Source organism: Aotus nancymaae, unplaced genomic scaffold, assembly GCF_030222135.1.
Source record: "Aotus nancymaae isolate 86718 unplaced genomic scaffold, 86718_ANA_hifiasm-v0.15.2.pri h1tg000057l, whole genome shotgun sequence".
In the NCBI taxonomy this organism is placed as follows: domain Eukaryota; kingdom Metazoa; phylum Chordata; class Mammalia; order Primates; family Aotidae; genus Aotus; species Aotus nancymaae.
The window spans coordinates 68,056,305-68,083,992 of record NW_026988471.1 but is presented as its reverse complement, the minus strand read 5'-3'; the positions used below and the strand labels follow the sequence as shown (position 1 = coordinate 68,083,992).

The window sequence follows — 27,688 nt, the reverse complement described above, 5'->3', positions numbered from 1 at the left end:
GCAGGAAATGTGAAGGAGAAAGAAGAGAGGAGAGAGAAAGTAAGAGTGCAGACACTTTCTCTGAGGCCTGCTTATGCTACAGGAGGCTCATCTGCTTTAGAAGGAGCAGGCAGAGGACGATCCCTCCCCTGGGGGATAACCTGCATAGGCTGTTCTTGCCTCTGCGACAGGAGGGAGACTTGGTGCCCATGTGACTGGCCTCACGCTCTTATTGGAAACAGCTGGGGAGGATTTCACAACCTCTCAGGCTTTACTTCGGATGAGTTTCAAACATTGTTTATGTACATTTACGTGTGTGTTTCCTTGGGTCTCTTCTGGTTGCAAAGAGACCCAGGCTTGCAAAACAAGTTCTGAGTGAGCTTTAGTATTTTGTTCTTGCAGATAGTAATGGAATGTACCAGCCTCCTGATGCCAGATCTGAAAACAGATGACATCCAAACCCAGTGGGTTCTCTGGGAGCACGTGAAGTGGGGTGGAGTCTGAACTGGGGTAAAAGTGACTGGGGAGGGTTCAGGCTAGTGGGTAGATTGATTAAATTCCATCCAGAAAAGACATATGAGGCCGAGTTCTATTTTCTCTTTTCCATCTTCTTTACTTAAGCAGTAACAATGACATGTCAGCCTCAGTCTAGGTTCACCATCTTCCTGATAGGAAAGGGACTGTTAAAAGCACATGAAGACTGTGATCAGCCTATCTTACTCAGGGTTTCTGAAGGAATGTGGAGAGTTGCCTTTAAACTGCTTCAAGAAGGAAAGAGAATATGCTGCCCTGAGTGAAAAAGAGGAAATTGGACCAGCTCACTGCTTCTCAATCTTGGATGCCTATTACAATCACCTGGGGAGCCTTTATGATTCCAGTGCCCAGACTTCATTTCAGAGCAATTAAACAGAACCTTTGGGGTGGGACCTTGAAAGCTCCCCAAGTGATAACAATATGCAAGCAGATGGAAAACCAGTGGAGTCCATGCTCTGATCTCTTAATTCCCTTACCTTTCTGTGTTTGGAATTCGTAATCTAGGAACAGAATGTCTGAAGATGGGAAGGATTTCTTTACAACTCAATGAGGCTTAATATTTAGATTTAAGGTAGACTAGTTATTCCCCAGTTGTGTCAATAGGTGTTCTATGGAGAAATATAGAAAAGGGATGACTTAGTGGTCAAATCAATATAGAAATATTGCTTAGAACCCCAAACTGGCAGGGTGAGAGGTACTCTGAAGTTTGTCTGGTTCCTTATCTTACTGGTTCTCAAAGTATAATCCCCAGACCAGCAGCAGCAGCGTCACCTGGGAGTTTGTCTTCAGAAATGTGAATTCCCAGGCTCCACCCCAGAACTTCCGAATCAGAAACTCTAAGCATGGGTTCAGCAAGCTGTGCTTTAACAAACCTTCTGATTCTGAGGCTTAAGTCTGAGAACCATTGATCTGCTACAGGAACCCCCTACTATGTCTTGGCCTTGTGGTTAATCCATTTTATCCATATTTGGTAACATTAGTCTCTGGGGCAGCCTGCTGCATTGTTGAAACTTGCATCCTCCAATTCTTCCTGATGAAATTTGTTTCACTGTTGTTTCTACCTGTGGGGCTAGCTCTCTTCATTGGGATGGCCCAGAGTAAATGCGAGTCACTTTCTATTAATACATCCACTTCAAGGCATTTAAGATAATTTTCTAGTACTTCTAGTTTAATACAACATATGGCCCATAGCTTCCAAAGGAGCCTTTTCCAAACCTGCACTAAAATACTCAGGAAGATACAGAAAAGGTGACAAATTCACATTACCATCAAAAGCAGACAGAGGGGCTAGAAGAAAATTTTTGTGAAAATTTCTGTTCTCTTGAAGTAGGTGAGACCGCTCTAAATTTGAAACCAAAGGCAGAAATCATAAATACTTATAGATTTGACTATAAAATTATAGATAACTTCAATGCATTTTAAAAAAGTTAAAAGGTAAATGGCAAACTAGAAAAAACTTTGGATATATGTTACATGGTTAGAATTTAAATGTCATAAGCAGTAATAAGTACCACGTAATAAGTACTGTGCAAGCACAGGATCGGACACATAGTAGACTTTCAAAACATTTCATTAATGTATGAATGAAGACTGATTAATTAAATGATCATATGAAACCAACACTAAAATATCCAGTGGAAAAATGAGACAAGTCAAACCAATTGACAAATGAGAAAATAAACTTAAAAAAATTGTTCTACCTCAGTAATAATAAAAAAATATGTTCACTCGGTAGAGAGGATGGGAAACGCATTCAAGCAGAGAAATCTAGCAAAGGCACAGAAATATCCTGGCATGTTCAGGGCATGGCCAGCAATTAATTCCACGTGCTCAGAGCCTATTTGGAGGTGATGAGGGAATCTGGGGTAAGCAGCGGATGATATGGAAAGGCATGCCTTTCTAAATCAAGCTAAGGATTCTGGGTTTTCCAACAGTTTTTGCAAGTCTGAAGTGGAGGCATGGTGTGTTGAGGTTTGGTTTTACAAGGAGCACTGTGGTGGCTATATACTGGGAGCAGGGGACACCACATGCTTAGTAAACTTTAAAAGTCTTAGAATCAGATGTGCTACTGCTTTGCTATTTAGGTGGTTTCCTTTGGTACTTTCTCTTTTATGATGGCCCAAGCATTTCCTGGTGGGCTCCAAGGAGCAATGGGACCACGAACCCACTGCAGGCAGAAAGAGGGAGATGGGTGATGGCAGATGGAAAACGTTCATGCTCCCTGCTGCCATCCCTGACCTGGGGCTGGGATGGCTCTGAGGTGGTGGGTGCCAATCCTAGGGAAGGTCGGTGGCTCTAGGCTCTGGCTCCCCGAACCCCTGCTCTGTGCTGGGGCTGGAGGCCTTTCAGCAGCCTCAGAGGCTCTGTTGGTGGGCTTGTGTCTGCATCTAGAGGGCTGGGGTGGAGTAGCTGGGGGGAGGATGAAGGAGACAGGAACTGAGGAGGAAAATTTGCCAGGTTTCTGTGAGATCAACATGTGTTTGAAGCAACTTAGAATGTAACCGAGAATGCAATTAGGTGATTTTTGTTTTTGTTTTGTTTTAAAGGAAAAATTCAGAACCTGTGACTCTTGTTCATGAGCACATGCCTGGATGGAGTCATTTTGAGTTTATGGAAAATGTGGTTAGCTCCATAAATCAGTGCTAAAGAATTCTTACAGACTCACCACCATGCAAGCAATGCAGGTCTCTAGTGAGTCTCCTAAGGTTATGCAAAACAAAACAGAAGAAGCATGTAGACAAAGCTACAATATTGCCCCCCAGCCTTCCCCTGGAATTCTTTCCGGAATAGCCATAGGCAGCTCTGAATTCTGGTTCTTACTTTGTCTGTGACCTTTCTTGTGTAACTCCATGTGTACATCATGTGGCTGTTGCCATAGCAACAAGGATGCACTTTTCTGCATCTATTTCTCTCATATATCTTATCACTTTAGCAAGACTTCCACAAATAAAGGGTACTTAAAAGTAAACTGGATAATTATAATTTGTGACAGTGATGACAGTATGTTCAAATGTATCCAAATTCCTAAGCTTCTTGTATTGCAAATCTATTATTTTGCATGGCTAGAGAGTAAAAGTTCAAGGTGGCATTGTGTTTCTCAAAAATGTTTCTCACATGAACATCTTCAGCTCTTAATACAAACTTTCATTCAGAATTGGTAAATAAGAGATTCAATTTAGGTGTGATTCATTAGAGGAAGTTCCATTTATTTTCATTCCATTGTTCTTGGCTTTATGTAACCAGCCTTTTGCTCCTAAACGGCATTGATTCTTCTGTCTTATAAATGATAATATTTCTTTCTGTCCAGGCTCTTTCCTATAACCCTCCCACTTCTTAGGTTGACCCAGTTTATGAATTTGTTTCTGGCAAACTGGTCCATGGAAAATGGAATGTTAACATATTTTAGTGGAGATGTTTTTCAATTGCTCTGAAAAAAAAAAATGGGATCATACACTGTATCAGCAGGTTCTATCACAAAAAATAGTGCTGCTGAACCTTAGTTTAGGTATCTTATTATTATTTTTTCTTAATCTGTTAGAGGAGTCTTATGCATGCTAAAAAGATTTCTTCATTTCCCGTAGAAAGCAGATACGTATTTTATAAGACCAAACACCTCCCCGAGTACTAACTTTATGGTCTATGTTCATTTCTCCTAACTGTAGAGTTTTAATTTAAAATTTGGTATACAAATTTGGTCTTGTTGACTGTCACAGACAAAAGCTCAAATTTCATCTGCGATGAGGGCCAAGTCAACCCAGCGTTTATATGAGCTGGTTTCACGTTTTTACTTGCCTGCCATCCTAGTTACAACAGGAACAGCTAATTGGGCAGTGGCTCACATAAGCTATGAAACTTTAGACCAAACCTCCTCAGCCACAAACCACCCACTGTCATCAGGTGTGAGGGGAGGAGGTGGCAGGGCCTGTCTATCGGGCTCTGCTCTAATGTTAGCTGTGTCATGCTGGAGAGTCAGCAGAGCACACATACCAACTGCAATATGGCTTGAAGTTCTGCATCAACCATCCCCAGACAGCAGAACAGCACACAGCAAATAACCATAAGGATATCTGCCATCGATGGAACATTTCTTTTTTAAAAACAATTTTTATTTTTTATTTTTTGAGACAGAGTCTCATTCTGTTGCCCAGACTGGAGTGCACTGGTGCAATCTCGGCTCACTGCAACCTCCACCTCCCTGGCTCAAGCAATTCTCCTGCCTCAGCCTCATGAGTAGCTGGGATTACAGGCATGTGCCATCACATCTGGCTAATTTTTATATTTTTAGTAGAGATGGGGTTTCCCCATATTGGCCGGGCTGGTCTTGAACTCCTGACCTCAAGTGATCTATCCGACTTGGTCTCCCAAAGTGCTGGGATTGCAGGTATGAACTATCACACCCGGCCTGATTGAGCATTTTCATGTGTTCAGCGGTGGGCCAAATGCTTTACAAACATTACCTTCTCCAACCAGTCACAGTAGGAAGTAGTCCATGCCATCTACTTTATAAGGCTGAAGTTGAGAGAGGTCAGGTAATTTGCCTGGAGTTTTCCAGCCAGGAAGGAAGGGTGGTTCAAACCCAAGTCTGCTTGATTTGGAAAGAGTTCTAAATGAGATACTTTTATTTTGCTTTTGGATTAATGTGCCTCATTCCCAAAGAAGTGGCTGGAAGATGCAGGTTGCTGGTAGTTGAGGGAGAACTTGGTCCCAAGTTTTGGTCTGTAAAATTTGTGGGAGACAGACTAGCTCTTACATAAACAAATAGCGATAGTGTTATTTCGGCAGAACTGAGGTTGTTTCCACTGTTACTTGTTACTCACATTTGAACCAGAACAAGCTTTTCAACGTCTCTTGTCTTTTGGAGAATGCAATTAGGTGACTTTTTGTTTTTGTTTGTTTTTCTTTCCTCATTTACAAAATGAAGCCGTGCGCTGGATGGTTTCGATCTGCTGGCTGGAGATATTCCAAGTCTAGCCTTGATGGTGCCTAGACAAACCCTCAACTGGGGTGAAAGATCCCTCTGTGGTCCTGGGCCAGCTGGGCCCAACACCTGCTGGGAAATGGTAGGTGTTTTCCATGGCCCCTTCCTTGCCCTCACCCTGTCCTTGCAGTGCTTGTGTGGCCGATGGCCAGCAGAGTTTCCCACTGAAACGGCCCCACGTAGGGGCCAGTCCTGCTTTATTCTCTCACTGTGCCTATACATTGAGAAGCTCAAATTCTACAAAGTTAAACCCAGCATATTTCTGTCAAAATCCTTTTCAGAAAAGCAAATCCAAACTCAAGATCTTGTAATAACCAACATTTTGAAAATTGGTATCTGATTTGTTGTAACATGAAATAATAGCTGGATTTGTATATTTGGAGTTATTCTAACTCTGTTTTAGAATCCAAAGTTATTCTAGCTCTACAAAGAGGGAGAGAGAAAGACAGAGGGAGAGAGAAAGAGAGAGAGAGAGACAGAGAGACCGACAGACACCATTAATGAATTAACCAGTCCTACCGTGTCTCCTGGCTGTGGACGCATCACAGAAACACGATCATATCCTTTCCTCAGTAGAACCCACAAGGCATCGAGTTTTCCCTGAAATAAAACAAATGCACCAAGATTACATATTTAAAGCAGACCTGGGGCTACCCCCTGCCGCCCCATAGGCACACAGAACTTCCTGTGCTGCTTCAGTCAGGCGAACAACACAACATTGCCAATATGGTAGTGATGGGATTAGTGACTCTGCAGTCCCTTAGTTCAAAACTGGAGCTTTGTGAATGGAGGAGGAGAAGAGACACACACACAGAAAGCTCTGATGTTTGTGAAGGACACACCCTGAGGTCTGAGTGCAGCCCCACATTTGCAAACATAACTTCATTCAAGATCTGGACTTTTGTCCTTATCACATTTCTGGGAATATCCTCACACCACAAGTCAATCTTTCCCAATTCCACTAAAGTTTTTTTTTTCCCACTTGGTACCCAGAGCTTATTAATGAAGACACTAATGACAAATTCTGGAAAATTACTGAACATAAGTGTCGACAGGGCAAGACCAATGAAAGGCCCCTGGAATGCACATCCCTGGCTATCTGCTAGGCTCACTCAGTAGCTATCACTTGCTCAGAAGCCTGGGCTCGAGAGATGAATTACCAAGCGTTACAGAGCACCAAAAACCACAAACCCTTTGGGATTGTGTGTAATTGGCTAAAATGGAGAAGAGTAAGTATGTCAGTGCCAAGGCTTTTCACAGCTGATGATAAAGAACACCTCTATAGGTGACTTTTATTTATATTCCCTGGAACCTGTGACTATGTTACCTTACATGGCAGAAAGTACTTTGCAGATGTGATTAAGGATCTTAACATGGGGAGAGTATCCTGAATTATCCAGTGGGCTCAATCTAATGACATGGGTCCTTCCTAGAGGACCCATGGTGGTTTTTGGCAGGTGAGTCAGATCTAGAGAGGGAGATGTGCGGATAGAAGCAGAGTCACAGTGACTGGGTGTGAGAAGGACTCAACCCAATGTTTCTGGGTTTGGAGATGGAGGGTGGCCATAAACCAGTGGGTGTGGGCAGCCTCTAGCATCTATAAAAGACAAGAAATAAATTCTCCTCTAGAGTCTCCAAAAGGAAAACAGCTCTGCCAACACCTTGATTTTAGCCCAGTGAGACCCGTTTTGGGCTTATGACATCTGGAACTGTAAGATAATAGATTTGTGCTGATTAAACCTTTAAGTTTGTGGTAATTCATTACAGCAACAAGAGGAAACTAACACAGTCCTTCTCACTCCCTGATATATTCTATGTTAATTTGCCGATTGTCTGTCTGTGCCCCCTGGAATGCCAGTTCCATGAAAGCAGTGGTATTGATGATTTTGTTCACTTCTGTCTGCCTAGCCCTTAGGACAACATCCCCTGCTCAATATGTATTTGTCAGATGAATGAATGTTCCTAAGTGGTAGGTGCTTCCATGACTGTCTTCTAAGTGCATTGTCCCAGCAGTCCCAGAGGGCTGTGGAGAGGAAAGGGAGGGTCAGAGAGATCAAGTAACTTGCGCAAAGGCAGACGGTTTATAAACCAGAGAGTTGAGATTGGAACCCATGTCTGTCTAATTCCAAATCACATATGCTTTCTATTACACCAACTCCAGATTCTTCCTCATGCAGATCTTCTGGCGAGAACGCTTTAATTTAGATCCTTTAGAACTTAGGGTTTCTCAGCTGTAGGTTGCAACCCTTTAAGCCCTCATGAAATCAATTTTGCATAGGAGCAGAACGTTTAAGAAATAGAAGAGAAAATATTAATTGCACATGGTGAGGATATTGTGAAAAATTTATTTCAGTTAAATGTGCCTGGGTGTGTGTACGACCATGTGTGCACAGATGTGTGGGCATAAACTGAACCAAAATGTAAAATGTATTTCCTATTCAAGCCTTAGGAACATTTGAAAATCCTAATCTTACAGAGGTCTTTGAATGACAGTGCTGGGAAGCCTGGAAAAGTCTAAAGAGTTCAACTTCCTGGACACAAAGCATTTATATAGGGGCAGTGTTAATTTAAGAATTATCTCGAAGATTTCAGGTTCTGAAATTTTCTGGTGGGATACATATACATATAAAATTGCACTCTTTAATCTTTATGAACTGTTGTTTGAGTTCTTGTGGGTTAAACTTTGTCTTGCCAAGTGTAGTGTTTCTCATCTGTTTTGGCAAGGAATTTACAAAAGCCTTGAAAAATATTTTGAAATGATTTTAGAATGCTGGATAGAACTGCTGCTGTGTGCAGGATAGTTTTCTGTATTAAACCGTTTCAATCATCAGCTCTATGTTTTCGTTTAAGGTTCTTTTGAATAAGCATTTATATTTTAGGATATAACCAGGTGGGTTTCCTGGATGAATGCCTCTTTTTTCTTTCCCCTTTTTTTCAGAGGGGGAGAGCTCCCAGCATTTGGCTTTGTAAATCAGCCCACCCACAGAGCTGTGTGTGCTAATCAGTCAACTCTGTGACAAAAGAGCAATGAGATGGGGCTGAAAGAACACTTGGCTGTTGAAGAAATGCATTAATTAACTCAGCAGAAATTTAAAGTTACATGCATAGCAAAAGAACAGAAACCACTTGGATGTATAATACCAGGAGAATAAGTAGTAAATGATGTTTCTTTGTGGCAACAGATCACCCTAGAGTGTAGTGTTTAAGCACAAAGTGACCGAAGCCAGGCAGCCCCAGTTTGTACTCTGGGTCTCCTTTTCACCAGCTCTACAGGTTGGATGAGTTGTGTCATCTCCCTAAGCCTTACTTTTCTCATCTTTAAAGTGGAGATAAATAATACTGTCTACTCTAGAGACATGCTATAAGACTTTAAATATTGAAGTTAGGTACTTGTCTCATAGAAGGTATTCATTAAATATTACCGACGATCATAGTAAAGTCATTAAAATGATCATTTGGGAGGCTCTGTAGAAAGATGGAAAAGAGTGTAATATGGAGTGTAGGAATCCAACAATTTGAACTTTGTAACCAAGCATCTGCCCATCTTCTATTCTGTGCTCCTCCAAGCCTATTTTCCTCTTACTCTCAAGCCACAGTTTTATCCCTTCTGCCCCAATCACGCCACCCAAATTGCTCATGCTAAGGCCACCCATGGCATCCTGACTGCCAAATGCCTTGACACTCATTTCACTTGGTTCTCTGGGGAGATTCCTGTGCTGGGCCTCCCCTCTGTACATTCTTCCTCAGCTTCTGTGCCACTAGCCTCCACCTGCTCCCTCTGACCTCTCTGCTGAGTCCTTCTCAGCTTCTTCTGCTCCTTTCCCATCTGCCTGCATGTGACATAGTGGCCTTTATTTGGCACCTCTATTCTCATCTCTCAGCTGAGTGCTCTCATCTAGTCTCATGGGTCCAACCTCCACCTATCTGTTGGCAACTCACAAATTCTATCCTCAGCCCAGTCCTCTCTTGAGCTCCAGATCTGGGTATCCATTTACCTATTGAATCTTAATTGTAATGTGGATGTATCACAGGTATTGAAAACTCAAACATCACAAATTGAACTAGCACTTCTCCCCATACCTGCTCCTCCTTTTGCACACCCTGCCTTGATTCATGGCACCTCCGTCTATCCTGATGGGCATGCTGGGTATCAGGAATCATTCTAACCTCCCTTCTCTCTGCCACCTGCTCACATCCAACGCCAACCGTGTCTCATGTATGTTCTCTCTGCAGCTCTGCTGCCACCTCTTCCCATCCACCCCTGACCCACCACCTCCACAGGCCCTCATCATCTGTCACTCATTCTGTGAATAGTTTCCTGATTGGCTTTTCATCTCCAGAGTCTCTCTCCTCTCTCCTATTGATTAATGACAAATTTCATTGCTAGGCCAAATGGATGCAGTGCAGTCAACAAAATGAACCATGAAACATCTCACTAGCAGTGTGCGTTTGGGCAAAGAACCTCTCTGTGCCTTGGTTTTCCATTTGTGGTTTCTACTGATCTGGGTATCTATTTACCTATGGAAAAGTAGTTTCTACTTTCAAGGACTGTTATCAATAATAAAGGCATTAGTGAATGAAAAGCGCTGCCTGACTTGCAGGGCGTGCTTGATCTGGGTGAGCTGTGGTCATTGGGCTCTCCTGGCCAAGGCGAGATTAGCTAGTTTCAGGTGTATCCTCAGCATTCTGAATTCTGGCTGTCCCACAAATGGACCCAAAGTCTCCAGTCTGTGGCATAGAAAACTGGGCAATGAATCAGTCAATCAATCAATCAATCAATCAATCAACACAACCTATCACCTCTTTCTGCTCTTACAACAGGTAGTTTTTATGCAAGAGTTTTAGAAAAACAGTGTTTGTATCTAAGAAGTAAGCTTTAGAAAAACAATGTTTACAACCAAAATGAGGATAAAAAATAATAACTCTCAAAAGTCAACGAGCACTGCATGACAAAGGCTCTTGGAACCTTGATTTTTCTGAATGTAGGCAGAAGTCTGTCATTTAAAGACTGTAGCAGTGTGCTCATTAATAACAACCCTTTGGGGCCAGATGTGCCACAGAAGAGTCTTCTAAACAGTCTCTGGGCTTCACCTAAGGTCTTGGAGGATCCTTCTCAGTTGCCTCCACTTTATCTATCTCAAACTCTGGTGCCCAACATGCACAAGCCTCTCCACAGCATGCATTTAAGACACTGGTCCTCACTCCCCGGCAAATGCACAACTGCTTCTGTGAAGCTAAGGCAAAGATTTCTCCATGAGCCTCAAGCCCTGTGCCAGATTGTATTAACTGACATTTATGAATAGCTTTCTTTCATTTGAAGTTGACAAATTTTGACTATAAAATGAGAAATTTATCAGTTCCAGGCTCCTGAACTGTATCTTAGCCACAGACAATACCTTCTAATTCACAAAGGCATAGTGGAAGTTCTATGTAAACGCTAGCTTCGGTTTTTTCTAAACAATAAGACTGTGCTGGGAATGATTATACAGCCAGCATTCATAGCACTCTGGAGGTAGAGGGCCGGGCGTGGTAGCTCATGCCTATAATCCCAGCACTTTGAGAGGCTGAGGTAGGAGGATCACTTGAGACCAGCTTGGACAACATAGTGAAATTCTCATCTTTACAAAAAATAAAAAAATTAGCTGGGTGTGATGGCTTATACCTCCCAGCTACTTGTGAGACTGAGGTGGTGGAAGGATCCCTTGAACCTAGGAGTTTGATGCTACAGTGAGTTATATGATTGCACCACTGCACTCCAGCCTGGGTGACAGAACAAGACCCTCTAAGACAAACAAACAAACAAACAAACAAACAAACAAACCCAAAGCACCCTGAGCCATCAGATTTTGTGGTGGGGTTTCCTGTTTTTTTTTTTTTTCTTTGCCAGGCAGCAGTTGAATCTTTTCTTCTGGTTTGTCTGCCTTAGCCAGTTGGAAGATAGAGATTGAGAATTTTGGGAGTAGTTCAACTTATAAGGCCACTATAAACTGACACCTGACTTTTTATACTTTGAAATACATGGTAGGCCAGGCACGGTGGCTCACACCTGTAATCCCAGCACTTTGGGAGGTTGAGGCGGGCAGATCGCAAGGTCAAGAGATCGAGAACTTCCTGGCCAACATGGGGAAACCCCATCTCTACTCAAAAAATACAAAAATTAGCTGGGTTAGCTGGGTGTGGTAGCAAGCGCCTGCAGTCCCGCTACTCAGGAGGCTGAGGCAGGAGAATTGCTTGAACCTGGGAGGTGGAGGTTGCAGTGAGGTGAGATCTCACCACTGCACTCCAGCCTGGTGACAGAGCGAGATGCAGTCTCAAAAAAGGAAGTAACATGGTAAATAGTGTGACCCAGGCTTTCTCTCAAAGGAAATAAATTAATTGATTTAATGGATAACGCTGGAAACTTTCCGTACACACAGACACACACACACTCACAGGGTAAGTTTTGTTGTGCTTTTTTATCTTTTGGTTTTTAAGAAAATTTTGCCCATATAGCTGGGCATGACTTCATTTGTCTGAAATGGTCAGCCCCAATTTAATGAGAAGCACGGGGTATTGTAAATCCAGGGGTGAAAACCAAGCAAAGGAAAATGCAGGCTAAATATCAGGGAAAATTTCCTGATCATGAGTCTGGAATGAGGAAGGGGGGAGGTGTGGTCGGTGTGGTCAGTGCCTTAAATTAGATGGGGAGATGGTGGGTGGAGAAGATCCCACTGTAGACTTCTTCCCTCCATGTGTTCTCTCTGGGTTTGCTTGGCAGATGTGCTCACCTGCTTCTCAAAAACTCCATTTCATGGGAACCAATGAGTCTAATGCAATGCAATTCAATAAGTATATGATTCTGGCTCCTTTCACTGGGGAGCCAGGAATCTTTCCAATACCTGCTGAGAGTTGTTGTGAGGTGGAGCTGTTCTCCTTGCTTATAGTGGAGATAGAAGGCAGGCAGCGAGTGGATGGGTCACTCTCCCTGACCTGCCAGCCCCCATTCATTCTCTGCCTGCCCCCATCCATTCTCTGCCTGCCTTCTTTATGCCTTGGAAGTCTGCCTCTGTATTACCTAGCTGCCCTTTGGTCTTGGTCTGTAAAAAGCCAGAGGGTCAAGATTTTAGGATTTTTAGGCCAAGATGCAACATTATATAGACACTTACATAACCATTAAAAAATATAAAAACCGGGGCTGGTTGCGGTGGCTCACACCTATAATCCCAGCACTTTGGGAGGCCGAGGCGGGTGGATCACGAGGTCAAGAGATCGAGACCATACTGGTCAACACGGTGAAACCCCGTCTCTACTAAAAAAAAAAAAAAAAAAAAAAAAAAATATATATATATATATATACCATTCTTTGTTTGCAGGTCATATAAAAACAGGTGGTGGGGTGGATTTAGATTGTCGACTAAAGAAACAGTTCCTGTTGAGTAGTCTCTTTGCAGGGTGCGGCTGTTCCCAGAACCCAGTAACACCATTTCCCCACGTGCTCTTCAGGTGTAATAGCTCTTGCTGTTGCCAGCTCCTGGGTGCCTCACCATCCCTGTGGGTTCCCTCAGCTCTGCCTACACCTCTGTTAGTTGAATTCTTTTCAGTGTGCTTTCTGCCTCCTATCAGGACCATGGCAAGTTCAGGGAGAGTTCAGGAAAGGGAAACACAGTTTATGGTACCACATAAGGCTAAATGTTTTGTCCAAGGCGGAGCAAATGTCCTTAGGCATTCTGGCTAGCACGGGACTCATTGTGGATTATACATCATGTAAAATAGTATGAAACCTGAGATTCCAGAAGCAAGCCTGCCTTATTTCTGGATAAAAGCACATGTGATTACTTTTGAATTTCTTTCTGCGCTTCCATCCTCCTCGTTGCATCTAAAACAACCTCTTTTTCTCTTCTCTCCTCAGAGAGATGGCATGAAGTATGTCACTTTCCTGGACAGAGTGTGCCAAAATGGTCTGTGTGTTTTGACTGGCTGGATGCTCTGGGGAGTGGTTTCATAATTACTGCTCATGCCTCAGCTCTTTAATAAGAGATGAGCCAGGTACAGCACTGTTTACTGGGGATTCAAAGCATACCTGGTGCCTGCAGGGGGTCAAATCTGGTGGAGAGAAGGCTCATAAACATGAGTAATCACACCAACGGCTATGTATGCATTTCCTCTACAGTAGAAGGAGCTGAGTAAGCATTAGCATTACTGTTCCACCAGGCAAAGGGAGGATTCTTGCTCTGCGCGTCCTAATGAGGCAGTCCTGCTGAGGAGCTCTGAGTCCACCGGCATCCTAGGTCATTTCCATCTGGCCTTTTAGCTGACTCCAAGACACTCAGATTCCCAACCACTTAACATTAATTCAGCAGTTGTGTTTGTGGTAAAAATGGACCCAGTGTGAACTTTAATGTGGCTCTCCTTGCTGAGATGCCTGAAAAATCACTGCAGTGCAATCATGCCCTCTTTGCCTATTTTAACAACCCAGGCACCACAGTTCCTGCCCGCCAAGAACTTCCTATGGAATGCTGGCTGGAACCTTTGGTGACAACTTTTTTTTTTTTTTTTTTTTTTGAGACAGAGTCTTGTCCTTTCACCCAGGTTGGAGTGCGCAGTGGCGTGATCTTGGCTCATTGTAACCTCTGCCTCCTGGGTTCAAACGATTCTCCTGCCTCAGCCTCCCGTGTAGCTGGGATTACTGGCACCTGCCACCACGTCCAGCTAATTTTTGTATTTTTAGTAGAGACAATGTTTCACTATGTTGAGCAGGCTGATCTCGAACTCCTTACTTTGTGATCTGCCTGCCTCTGCCTCCCGAAGTGCTGGGATTACAGTCATAAGCCATCATGCCCGGCGGGTGACAATTTCTTTTTTTTTTTTTGAGACGGAGTTTCGCTCTTGTTACCCAGGCTGGAGTGCAATGGCGCGATCTCGGCTCACCGCAACCTCTGCCTCCTGGGTTCAGGCAATTCTTCCACCTCAGCCTCCTGAGTAGGTGGGATTACAGGCACGCATCACCATGCCCAGCTAATTTTTTGTATTTTTAGTAGAGACGGGGTTTCACCATGTTGACCAGGATGGTCTCGATCTCTTGACCTCGTGATCCACCCGCCTCGGCCTCCCAAAGTGCTGGGATTACAGGCATGAGCCACCGCGCCTGGCGGTGACAACTTCTTAACTGAGCTTGTTAACATCCAGATGGCTGGGCCCCACTTCCAGAGCTTTTGATTTAGTAGATCTTGGATGAGGCCCAAGAATGTGCATTTCTAACAAATTCTTGGGTGATGCTGATGCTGCTGGTCCAGGGACCACCTTTGAGAACCAGTGCTTTAATACAGAGACTAAGAGGAAGCTCAAGAGCCAGGACTGCGGATGAAGTGATAATTGGAACAATAGAGGCATATCGCTCATGGAGTCTGAAAGTGAAATTAGAAAAGGAAGGCAATGGGAACAAAAGGAGTTTCACTTGATGAGAAAAAGTGGGCGAGTGGTGAAAGCCAGTGTGCTTTTGGAACCTTTTGTGAGATTCTGAGTCAACCTGGGAATCTGTATTTTTTAAAGCACTCCCAGGTGGTTCTGACAGTCACCCAGGTTTGAAATCCTCGGTATATTCAATATCCTATAGTGCCTGGCACACAGTAGCTGCACAACAAATACTCATTGAATTGATACTAATTCCAAGTGGGTGTTGGGAGTGCTTAATGTATTAGCCCATGTAGTTATTTATCTCATCAAATTCAGTCCCAAACCACCACTTAATAGAGGAATAATAGGCTCTCAAGCAGAAACTGGAGTGTTCAAACAGAATTAATGTTCTCTCAACATCCAAGATTACAGAAACAAAAACCTGGCTGTAACCAAAGATGTGGTGTTAGTCACAAGGTACAGATTCCTGAGGACGGCATAACAGAAAATCCCCTTTCTTCTTCATGGCTGAGAATCCACTTGGCTCCTTCCTGTCTGCACATGCATGCACGCCACTGCATGTTCTTCATTAGAAAATAATTAGAAGCAAACAGCTGTTAGTCAAGCGAGCTGCATTTTGCCCACATCTTTTCAGAGTTCAGGCCATTATCCCAGGGGGCAGGCTTATCCTAAAAAAAGAATCTCACTGCTTTAAACACGGCAAACCAAAATAGAAATGCGTGGCAATTCAGGTGAGACTGAGCTAGCTCAGCTGAGGAAACCAGTGATGTTTCGCTACACTGCCTGAAACGCTACTTCTTTTGATTTTGGAGGAGAAGAGCTGCTCCAAAATTAGCAAATTAACTCAGTAAATGATGAAAATAATCTTTGTTGCCATTGAAGAGGGGTAAGGCTGTGTGTGTGTGTGTGTTTGTGTGTGTGTGTGTGTGTGTGTGTGTTTGTGTATGGAGGTGACAGGAGCTGGCTCTATTGAGTCTTTTACTTGAGGCCTTAGAATTGGCTCAGTTTTGTTTGCAGCATGAAACTGGAATCTGTAGCCCTGAGTTGGGGGCCTTGGGTTCCAGACCTCAGCAGGACAAGGACTTTGCCTATCTCAGTAGGAGATCAGAGAGTGGAGATAGATTATGTCTAGAGTCTTTTCGGCTGTAATTTTCCAGTGCTCTCTGACAAGTGGCATAATGCAGATATTTACGGGCAAGGCTAAAGAGTGAAGGTGTTAACTGAATCATGTCAATTCAAAACCATTTGCACCAAGAAGAATAGAAAAGAGGCCTTCAGGCTGGGCACAGTGGCTCAGGCCTGTAATCCTAGCACTTTGGGAGGCCGAGGTAGACAGATTGCTTTAGATCAGGAGTGTAAGACAAGCCTGAGCAACATGACGAAACCCTGTCTCTCAAAAAAACAAAAAAACCCAAAAATTAGCTGGATGTGGTGGTGCATGCCTGTAGTCCTAGCTACTTGGGGGGCTGAGGCCGGGAGGATGACTTGAGCCTGGGAGGTCGAGGCTGCAGTGAGCAGAGATCACAACACCCCCTTCCAGCCTGGGTGACAGAGTGAGAACCTGTCTCAAAAAACAAACAAACAAACAAACAAACAAACAAAAAAGAGGCCTTTAGGAAGCATTAACTGCCTCCTATGGCTTACACTTCCCAATAAACCAAATAGGATTTTAAGCTCTGGAGGTGTGAAGGAAAGAAAGAGAGATGGTGGAGAAAAAAGATTTGCTCACAACCAGGAAGAGTGAGTCCTAGATCCATGGCCAATGAGATTTGCTGGTGAGCCCTGATACACTGGCAGGAGGATCAAATAAAAGGGAATGGGCTTATGTTATGGCCAAAGGAGTAGAGATTAGCATCAAGGAAAATTCTGCTGTTTTTCTTAGATAGTAGATTGTCTACTAAGTGAAGTTATGAGATGCTATGGAAATTTATGGTCACTCTCTGTAGTTACTACCCAAATTACTCGACTCATAGTCCATGCTTATTCTACTACTTTGCCATGGTGATTATTTTTTTCTTGTGGTCTATCACCCAGGCTGGAGTGCAGTGGTGTCATCTCAGCTCACTACAACCTCCACCTCCTGGGTTCAAGTGATTCGCCTGCCTCAGCCTCCTGAATAGCTGGGATTACAGGTGCGTGCCACCACATCTGGCTAATTTTTGTATTTTTAGTATAGACAGGGTTTCACCATGTTGGTCAGATTGGTCCTGGACTCCTGACCTCGTGATCCACTTGCCTCGGCCTCCCAAAGTGCTGGGATTACAGGCATGAGCCACCGTGCCCGGCCCAATTTTTAAAAAAAATATGGAACACTTCATGAATTTGCATGTCACCCTTGCCCAGGGGTCATGCTAATATCTATATCGTTTCAATTTTAGTATATATGCTACCGAAGTGAGCACCATGGTGATTTTTAAAAAGCCTAGTTTTCAACCCAGATTAAGTGGAAACTGACAAAGTAATTACTTGTATTTTCAAGTCCATAATTTTAGATAATTGTTCCACTGTGGTAAGCTGGATTTTGGGTTGGGATTTTATCATGTGGAAAGATTTTGATTCTTTACTATGTAAGTGTTTTATCAGGACTGACGATAGATCTCTGAGTAGAGAGAGACACACCTTGATTGGAGAGTACCACTTCCGGGGGGAAGAAGGCCGACGCATATTGTTGTTGAGATTTCGAGGCTCAGGGAATTCATATTCCTGCTCCGGCATCTTGACTCTTGCATTCTTTGCCTTTTCTAATTTAGCGCCTTCTTCTGTGGAGCCCTTTTCTCCCCAACGAACCTAAAATAAATAAAATACAATGAGACAAAATGACAAAATATGCTGCCCCTTGAGAATGGGAATGACAAATACGTGAATGACTTGCAATGTGAGTGCTATTCAACCCTGGATTCCTTTGGGTTTTGAGGGCCAGGAAAGAGGGAAACTGCGGGCAAAGAGAAAAGGGGAGGACTGAAGGAACAGAGAGCGTGAGCCACATGGATGGATATTTAGGGAAGGATTGTCCAGGCAGCGGGCACAGCACATGCAAAGACCTTGCAGGTCCAGGTAAGAACTTTGCATTTTATTCCAGTGAGAAAAGAAATCACGAGGAGGTTTGAGCCGGTGTGTGACCTGCTCTGACTCATGGTGGGTAAGACATGGGAGTGCACAGTTAAAAGCCTGTCCCTCCCATCTCTCCATCTTTCTGCCTTAAAATCCATATCCCCACCAGACCTCAAGCAGGTTTTCAGCAATTTGCTTTGGGTTTCTGACATTGAGTGGTCAGCATGGTCTATGGTCATACCGCCCTGAGCATGCCTGATCTCTAGAGGCTAAGTAGGGTAATGCCAGCTGGTACTTGGATGGGAGTAGTCGGTACATATGTAAGTGTACATTAAGCTGTCCTCTTACCTCCATCCTTTTAATGCCTCCAACACCTCTCCCACCATAATAAGAGGCATCTACCGTTGGCCACTTTTTCTTAGGCAGACCATCGTCATCTTCTTCCTGCAGAGAAATTGTGGCACATGAAGGAAGCAAAACAGCACTGCTGTGTGGACCTGCCTACTATGGCCAAGTGATTAGGAGTAGAGCTTTTAGAGTCAGACTGCCTGGATACAATGCCAGTGCTACTGTTTCCTGAGACCTTGGGCCAGTCACTGAAACCACCTAAGCTTGTTTTCCTGATGTGTAGAGTGGGGATGTAAGCAGTGCTACCTGGTAAGTTTGTGGTACAGTCTTCCTGTTCTCTTCTACAGCTCTGTTCCTTTGTGGGAATCGCATCTAACCCCACCTGTATGTGCTGATGACTTGTAAATTTACATCTTCAGCCCTGATGCCTCTGAGCTCCAACTGCTCACTTGACATTCACATTATTTGGGGGCTACAAACCATCTCAATAATACCACGGCAGAGAGTCCTGACTTCCCCACCCTAAATGTGCTCCTCCTGTAGTCTTCCCCACTGCCTAGAAGTCACTCTCTCTTCCTTACTGCCTTTCCCCTACTCACCCCCTACTCGACTTGCCAGCTAGTTCTGTTGCTACTACTTAAAGATCTAAAATCTGTTGGCTTCTCCACCCCTACCACTACCACACTGTGCCCACACCCCCATGCACTGGCTTCTGGACACCGTGGTAGCTTCTCAACTGGCCTCCTGCTGCCCTCAGACTCACCTACGATCTGTTCTTCATAAAGCAGCAGAGCAAGCGCAAACGCCAGCTCTGCCTTGTGTGTTCTGGCCTTGGCTCACCTTTCTAGACTTTTTTCTTATTACAGCCTCTCCTCCTGAGCTCCAGCCTGCCTGCCCTCTCTCTGTTCCTCAAAGACTCTGAGAAAATTCCTGTCTTGGGGTGCACAGTGTCCCCTTGTCCAGGAATGTACCTTCCCCACACCATCTTCTGATAGATGGATTTTCATATCGCTCCTCAGAGAAGCCTCCCCTGGAGAATTTCGTAAAGTAGCTACGGTCTCTCCATCCCATCAATCTGTTTTATTTTTAGTTAAGGATCTCATCATGGCTTGATATTTACTTAATATGTGTCTCTCCACACTAGAACGCATGGTCCACAGAGGCTTTTGTTTATTTGTCATGCTTACAATTGTATTCCCAGTTTTTAGAATAGCACTACTTAGTATGTGGTGGGTGCCCAAGAATTATCTGTTGAATTTACAAATAAGTTAAATGAGGCAACTCAAAGAAAGCAGTTAACTCAGTGTCTGCAACTTAGCTCAGTGACAGGAAGTTAGGGTTTATATTTTTTAAGATGAAGAAAGAAGACAAGAGGAACTTGTAACTGTATGGATAGAAAAAGGGAGGAGATGTGGCAACTACTCTTCATCTTGGCACTGTAATTATTCTTGTAGGGAGAAAAATATCACCATTTACAGCCATGGATGGATTATAAGGAAGTGGCATGCTTTCTCTCCTGGGTAGAGAAAGGAAGCTGGAAAAGGGGTTAATTTGGCAGAGGTATGAGCCAAACAGAGAGAAATTGCTCACAATGCCAAAGTCTGCTTCTCACAGCCTTGTTTTGGTGGCATTTGGGTGAAGTCCTATGCAGGGTACCACTGTGTGGGATGGGGTACCCTGTGCAGGAGGCAAGGTACAAAGAAGCAAAGACAGGGGCGGTCAGGACAAAAGGCGACAAGACAAAGCAGGAACATGTTGGGACATTAAGACTCCCTGAGTTACATGGGGGGATGGGTAGGCTTCATTAAAATGATTTTTAAAAAATTGAATACATCTTAAAGGACAGAGAGATCATAGCAGACTAGGACGTACGACATTCTGACAGCAGACGCTTGGGTCTCTCTCTCTCTCTCTCTCTCTCTCTCTCTCTCTCTCTCTCTCACTTGGTTGCTCTCTCTCAGATTCTGCTGACCCTTGTATTCTAAGTGCCAAGTAGGTGCTCAATAAACACATATTGCATTCATGATAACACACCATTGAATTTATGCAGCCTTTCCCATGTTATGTGCCAGTCACTCTTGTAAGTGCTTTACGTGTATTGTTAATCCTTTAATCTTGCAACCAGCCAGGAAGGTATGTGATGTTATTATTCCTATTTTAGAGAACCAGAATAGAGAGGTTAAATGACTTAGGTCAGCAGCTTGCATGTGGCAGAGCTGGATCTGAACTCATGCAACCTCATTCTCGTTTGATTGTTTCTCAGTCTGGATTTTGTTCTTTTGTGGTTTGCTTTTCCAGTCATTTGATGGCAACAAATACATGCTCATTTTTGACTTCTCACTCCTTGTACCTGCTAATTTTGATGATTTTTTTTTTTTTTTTTTTTTTTGAGAAAGAGTCTCCCTTTCTCACCCAGGCTGGAGTGCAGCCTGAGCCACCCCAGCTCAAGCAATTCTCTCACCTCAGCCTCCCTGAGTAGCTGGGACTACAGACACATACCAACATGCCCAGCTAATTTTTCTATTTTTTGTAGAGATGGGGTTTTGCCACGTTGCCCAGGCTGCTCACAAACTTCTGGGCTCAAATGATTCTCCCACCTCAGCCTCCCAATGTGCTGGGAATATAGGCATGAGCCACTGCAACTAACCTTAATTTTGATAATTTACAACTGCAAAATATGACAAAATAAAGTTCCCAACACAATAAAATATTATAGTTCATATTATCTTACCTTATAATTTCAGAGGTTTTTTTCACCTTAGGATGTGAAAGCAGGAATCTTATATATCCTATATGTGGTTAAACTTTACGCTGGAGGTGGATGTATGTTTCTGTGTGTCTGTGAACATAGATACACAAAATATGGCTCTGAAAGCCTGGGCATTTCTGGTCTGGGCAGTTTTCCAAAGGAGGTAACAAAAATTCTATCCCCTAAAACAACACAGCAGCACTACGAACGTTAAGAAACTCCAAGAATTAAGCTGCTTTATTTCATAGGGGACTGAACTAGGTTCATTGGCCTCCTAATTTTTTGGAGCTCATCTATTTAAGCCTTTTCACTGCACAGAAGAGGAGTCAGATCTAGAGAAATGAAGTGACTCCTGAAGGTGAAGTTCTGGTGTGGTTTTCTGCAGCCTTGCCCAGGGATTTGTTTCCCCCTATATTTTACGAAAAGAACTTAAAGAAGACTTTACAATTGGCTTTCTGTAATTAGCAACCCCCTGAGTACTGAGGATATAGTAAGATGCACGAAGCCGGTTTCCACCGCTTTCCAGGCTCCCTTGCACACCCGGGCATCCCTCCCTCTACTCCCTGATCCTGCCCTCTAGTCCCTGGCCCCTCCCTCTAGTCTCTGGCTCCTCCCTTTTGTCCCTGGGCTGGGGACGGAGACGTCGCCACCCCCTTGCACATGGGCCGGACCGGGCCTTCTAGAGACAGGAAATGCTTAGGACTTGGGCAATCTCCATAAGCTGCTGCGCCACTGAGCCCGTCGCTTAATCCCCTGACTGGAGCTGGCCTGCCAAGCTCAGACAACAGCACCAGGCAGCACAAAGGCCCAGGGGCTGACGGACGGGAGAGTCAGAGTTTCCCCTGCAGTTAGCATGGATCTGTTTACACATTCTGGAGACAGGAAGGTTTTGCAATCCCCAGGAAGAGAAGGGAATCTTTGATGTGTCTTTTCATTTGGCCAAAAATGGATGGAGTAGAATCCCAGCCCCTCAGCAAGGCCATGAAGAAATTCAGCAGCACCGAAGGGTGGATTTTTACATCTCATTAAATCATAAAGGCTCCTACACTGCCCTTCAAGGATGGTAGCAGGGAGGGAGAAAACCACCAATACAGAAATCCTCAGTGTAAGCTGGCTTTCTCCTAGTAAACAAAACCAAACAAAACTCTTGCTGTCCTCTATGGTGACCGGAGGATGAGACTGGATGATCCCAGTTGCTTTGGATGAGAAACCAGGGGATCAGGGGCTTGTGGGCAATGAGAAGATGAGCAGAACAGAGTGGGGCCAGGAGACCAGCAGACTGCTACAACTCCCTGAGTGGTGGGAGTGGCAGGTGGTAAAGAAGAGGCCCTTTACTCTTCCATCAGGGGTTGTTGGCTGCAGTCTACTTTTAAACCTTTAGTAAAATTTGCTGCACAGTTGGATTTGTGCCAGTGCTGCTAGATCGTGTCTAGCAAACCAAGAAGATGAGATAACACAGAAGAAGCTAGGAGTAGGAGTCAGTGGTGCCTGGGAGAAACCGCAGGGATTGGGGGAGGGAGGCTGGTTTCCCATCAAGGGAAGTTGTGTTTAAATCTGAAAGGATGTGGTGGCTCCAGACGTCCAGCTGGCTGGAGCTTGGGTAACACAAATGGCAGCACATTCCTCAGATGGTAGAGGCCCCTTCTGACCTGCGTGTCCTCAGGCAGACCTGGGTGTGCCTGCAGGCACAGTCCTGCTCGAGGAAGAAACAGCTGTAGAGGATGAAGTCTGTGAACTCACTTGGCCTGTAATTGGATTAGCCCTGTGCTGTCCTCAGATCCTGAACTTTTCCCATCTTTCCCAGTCATGCCAGACTTTTGTGCAGCTCTATGCTTCAACATACAGGCCTCCACAGGCCTGGAAAGCCCTTCTCCTATTTTTTCTACCCATCCCTTAATGTTGTTTAAGGGTAACCTATTCTGTGAAGAACTCCTGGATTCCCCAGAGAATGCAATGCTCCCTCCTTATGTTTCCACGACTCCTTGTATTACCTTCCACTCACTCAACAAATGTTTTACTGTTAGTTATTAAGCAAAGCAGAGGGTAGAAGGGATGAATTTTCAGATTCTGGGGCTGCCTCACTCCTGCATGTAGATGGTTCATGGAACAACTCCACAGACTTGACATGAATAGCGCCCCCTGGAGTTGTGCATAGGGTGGCCCTCTCAGACTCATTTGACAAGTTCCTTAACATTCCCGCTTTTCTGGTATCCATTTACTGGAAAAGCCACGTGGCCAGTTCGACCCAAAAAGGGCTCACAACTCCCAATTCACTGCAGGTTTCAACAGGAATGATCAATGAAAAGGAGCACATAACTGAAAAAGAAGCCCAAGGCAGTAGCTTTAAATCAGCTTTTAAATTAATTTTAAACGTCACTGAACTGGAGCACATCTTAAATTTACAAGCTCAACAAGGGCCTTTTATTTGTCAATTCCTTCACTAATTCAAGCAACTATCATTGAGTCCCCATCACCTGCCAGCGCAGTGTTATATTTTGAGAAAAAGAGAACTCAGCTGTCAACAATATTATTTACATTTATAGAGGAGTAAGTTTTGTGAGGATGATGCCGTAAATTAAAGGACTAAGGCTACAGAAACTCCTAGGTCTGGGAGGCTCTGAAGGGCAGAACTTAGTTAGAACTGGCGGGATTGTCTCATCTGGTCTTCAGGGGTAAGTCAGGGAGATCCCCACAACTAGGAGTGAATTGGCAAGTCAGAAAAATCCAGCAATACTTCTGTTTGTAAATATAGAAAATTCTGAAGGACTTAAGATTTCACTGTTCTGAGCTGCATTTGACATGTCACGGCACCATTTATCTGTTTACATAAACAAAGTGACTAAAGACAACACAAGGATTGTCCCGTATTCTTCCACAAAGAATAAGGTGTTTATTTTCCTAGCAGCAATGTTCCTTTTTTTTTTTTTAAACATAGAATACTGAATTTTGGGCCTTTTCTAGGACTTCTGTTTGGAGTGTATGTGTGTGTGAATGTGTTTGTGTTTGTGTGTGTGTGTGTGTGTGTGTGTGAGGATGTGTATTTAATGATCACTGGCAAGAAGATGCCTGACAGGCTACTCTGGGTGTCTGTGTAGATGTGGCTGGAAGGATGCCAGGCCTGTTGGTATTAGGAGTTCAACTTATCTGGCCCTGTATAATTTTCCATAGTTCAGTTTTCCTATCTAAAAATTTCTTCCTACAGAGAAATTTCTTTGTTAGGATCAGTGAGCATAATAATAAATCTGAAAATAATTTCATCCTTCGAATCCAGGTGCCTGCTGTTCACTGGATGGGCCTCAGTGCCTTCAATAGGCACTCCTCTCCCTTCAGATACAAAACACCAACCTACAGATGTCCACATATTCACATCCTCTCTCACTCTCACCTGTTCACCAGTGCATATATGCTAACCCATGATTAAAACAAGAAGACACATTCTTCTTTTTTTGGAAGAGTTGGGGTCTTGCTCTGTTGCCCAGGCTAGAGTGCAGTGGCATGAACATGGCTTATTGCAGTTTCCAACTTCTGGTCTTAAGTGACCCTCTAGCCTCAGCCTCTCGAGTAGCTGGGACCACATGAGTGAGAGCCACCATGTCAAGCTAATTTTTATTTTTGCAGGGATGGAGGGTCTCCCTATGTTGCTCAGGCTGGTCTCGAACTCCTGGCCCTAAGCAATCATGCTTCAGCCTCTCAAGGTGCTGGGATTACAGGAGTGACCCACCATATCAAGCTCCCAGATGCATTCTAAAGCTTCATGATGAAACATGGTGATGTGGGAACATGAAAGAGAAGACAGGCAGGAAACATGGATATAAGAGAGCTAAAGAGAATAGCTACACACTAGGGGCATGGACAGAGCACAGAAAATAAGTAGCCATCTTTACATCAGTCTTAAAAGGGGCTGTGTACTCTGTCTGAGTGACACCTGGGTCAGAGAGGGGTGACACCACCACTCAAGGAAAGAGCACCTGATGCTCCTACCAAGGTGTGTAGGCCTTGCTCTTGGATGCAGGAGCTACATCATCTTCAGGCCCAGGTGAGGAAAGACTGCTTTATGCTTCTGTTTCAAGTACAAGTTTGAATTCCAGTCCCATCACTTAATAACTGAAATCTTGGGGCAACTAGTATTTTAATCCAATTACACCTCAATTTTATATCTATAAAATGGGGAGTCATAATAGCACACTTTTGTTTCAGGGCTGCTGAATGATGAAATGAAATATACCAGAAAAAGTGCTTCAAATCATTGCCTGGATAGTTGTAAATGCTCAATAAATATCATCTTTAGTAATTAACCATTATTATTAATTTTCATACACTCACATGCAATATCCACCAGGAATTTCTATCTTTCTTCCCAATTAGGACTGATTAGGTCACCAACTTTATAAACCTCCAGTTACACACTCTTGTTTTGAGACGGAGTCTCACTCTGTCACCCAGGCTGGAGTGCAGTGGTGTAATCTTGGGTCACTGCAACTTCTGCCTCCCAGATTCAAGCAATTCTTCTGCCTTAGCCTCCCAATCAGCCGAGATTATAGGCATGCGCCACCATGCCCGGCTAATATTTTTTTGTTTGTTTTGAGATGGAGTATCGCTCTGTCGCCAGGCTGGAGTGCTGTGGCTCTATATTGGCTCACTGCAAATTCTGCTTCCTGGGTTCAAGCAATTCTTCTGCCTTAGCCTCCTGAGTAGATGGGACTACAGGCATGTGCCACCATGCCTGGATAATGTTTGTATTTTTAGTAGAGACGGGGTTTTGCCATGTTGGCCAGGCTGGTCTCAAGTGATCTGCCTGCCTCAACTTCCCAAAGTGCTGGACTTACAAGCGTGAGCCACTGCGCCCCGCCTAGTTATACACTCTATTAAGGTAACTCTGGCATGGACTCTCACACTTGCTATCAGCCCATAGGAGGCATTCATTCTAGAGTTGTTGAATACATAAGATTTTTAGTATCGAAAACCATTGGGGCTACTTACCTTTTACTCCTATCCTGTTTGACTTCTCTCATGTCCCTGATTCTTAGACCTTGATTTGCTCGATGCTAAAAAGCACAATGTTAACTATTATTGCCTAGGTCTCCAGTTTGGGTAGTTTCTGGATTTATTTCTGACATAATAGTTAGTTGATTAAGCCAGAAGATTTCAAAGGGAAATAAAGGAGGGGAGGCGCTCTAGGCTCCAGGAAAGGAATGTTTTGTTTTTCATCAGCAAATGAAATGTACTAGTCAACTGTCCAGCGCAGGTCTGGCCAAGGCAGTGTGATTAAGGAAGAAAATGGCAGGTATTCCCGGAGCTATCCTTTGATAGAGTGAGGGAGGACATGCGCAAGGAAGCATCTTCTCTTTCCAGCACATTTACTTCATGTGTAGGTCTGTGTGTGTCTGAGACGTGGAGCTGCTTGGGACTAAGCTGTAACCTACTTTCCGTTCATCGTGGGGCTTCCCGCTATCTATTCCCTTTCAAATATGTGTGAAGTTGGGAATGGTAGGATCTTTGGGAGCCTGTATAGGTGGCAGATGGAAGAAGAATGTGGCATGGATTCCTGGGTGCAGCTTTTATTTTGATAGTATTTAATGAGACCGAAGTTTAGTTTCTAAAACAATACTATTTTAGAGAGGCCACAGGGCCTGTACTAGGTCCCCTCCTCCTTCTGAGGCGAGCTATTCTCACCATGTCCGTGGGGCTTACTAGAAAGCTTCTCTTTGGCCAGATGTGAGCCAAGAGCACCACTCTGTTGGTTGGCTGCAAGCTGTGCCTTATGATCTATGGTCTGGAATGAAAAGATGAGCTGGATCAAGTATATTCCCTTGTTGGGAACTGGCAGATGAAAACTCAGAGACTCTGGCTATAAGCACTGGGGGCAGATGGTGAAATGAAGACAGGAAATATCTGATAGAGTCAGGGGAGAGGGCTCTGTACAAACCAGAGTTACGAGGGCAGAGAGGAGGCTGGTAAGAGAAAGCAGAAGGGAGTAAATTCCCAGGGAGAAGCAGAGCTGCTAGCAGTGAGATCCAAAGCCCAAGAGGAGGGTGGTGTCTGGAGCTGCCTCCGTTCTTTCCCCAGCCACAGTCTACCTCCATTCTTTAATCTTGGACTAGTCTGAACTGGGTCTCTGTTTTTTGCAGGCTAATGAAGCTGATAAAAACTCAAATATGGTCATAAATTTCATGGAAGGTGATTACATGCAGAACAAAACCATCAGGTGAAGTGCTCCATTACTGCATTCTCCCGTCAACTGCCAGTTATTGGGAATAACTGGAGACTTAGGGAGTTAGGGAGAGATCCTTGCTGCTGCCACTTGAGAAGATCCTTAGCCCAGGAAATGTCCCTCTTAGTTGTTAAAACTGACCTTCCTTGCTTTTGTTAAGCTCTTCAAGTTTCAAATAATTTCTCTTTTTACCCTCTTTATACAAGGATGTCACTACTGGTTACACAGAATGTCAGAATGTTATTTTTCTATTATGAATTTTTATATCTTCTGTTAAAAAGATCAGAGAGCTTTTATAAAGTTACCTTAATTCTCTAAGTTTAGTTATTTAAATAGTAGACATGCCTCTCTCAGAATATGATGCTTACAGAACTGACGAAAGTCTGGATAAATAACATTGAACGTTTTCATATATACAGCAGAGAGTGTTTGATTTCATACAGCT

At 43.9% G+C, this 27,688-nt stretch overlaps 1 protein-coding gene and 1 non-coding gene across 2 annotated transcripts in view; both read right to left on the bottom strand.

Annotated features, from left to right (window-relative positions):
* ANTXR1 (ANTXR cell adhesion molecule 1) overlaps positions 1–27,688 on the bottom strand; it is a 260,387-nt gene that overhangs the window by 49,248 nt on the left and 183,451 nt on the right. The window contains 3 exon segments of the mRNA XM_021671061.2: positions 6,011–6,091; positions 17,504–17,671; positions 18,284–18,379. Of these exon segments, the coding sequence (XP_021526736.2) occupies positions 6,011–6,091; positions 17,504–17,671; positions 18,284–18,379 (345 nt within the window).
* Positions 17,183–17,286, bottom strand: LOC135269764 (U6 spliceosomal RNA). Its single transcript, XR_010338026.1, has one exon. It is a non-coding gene; the product is annotated as a U6 spliceosomal RNA (small nuclear RNA).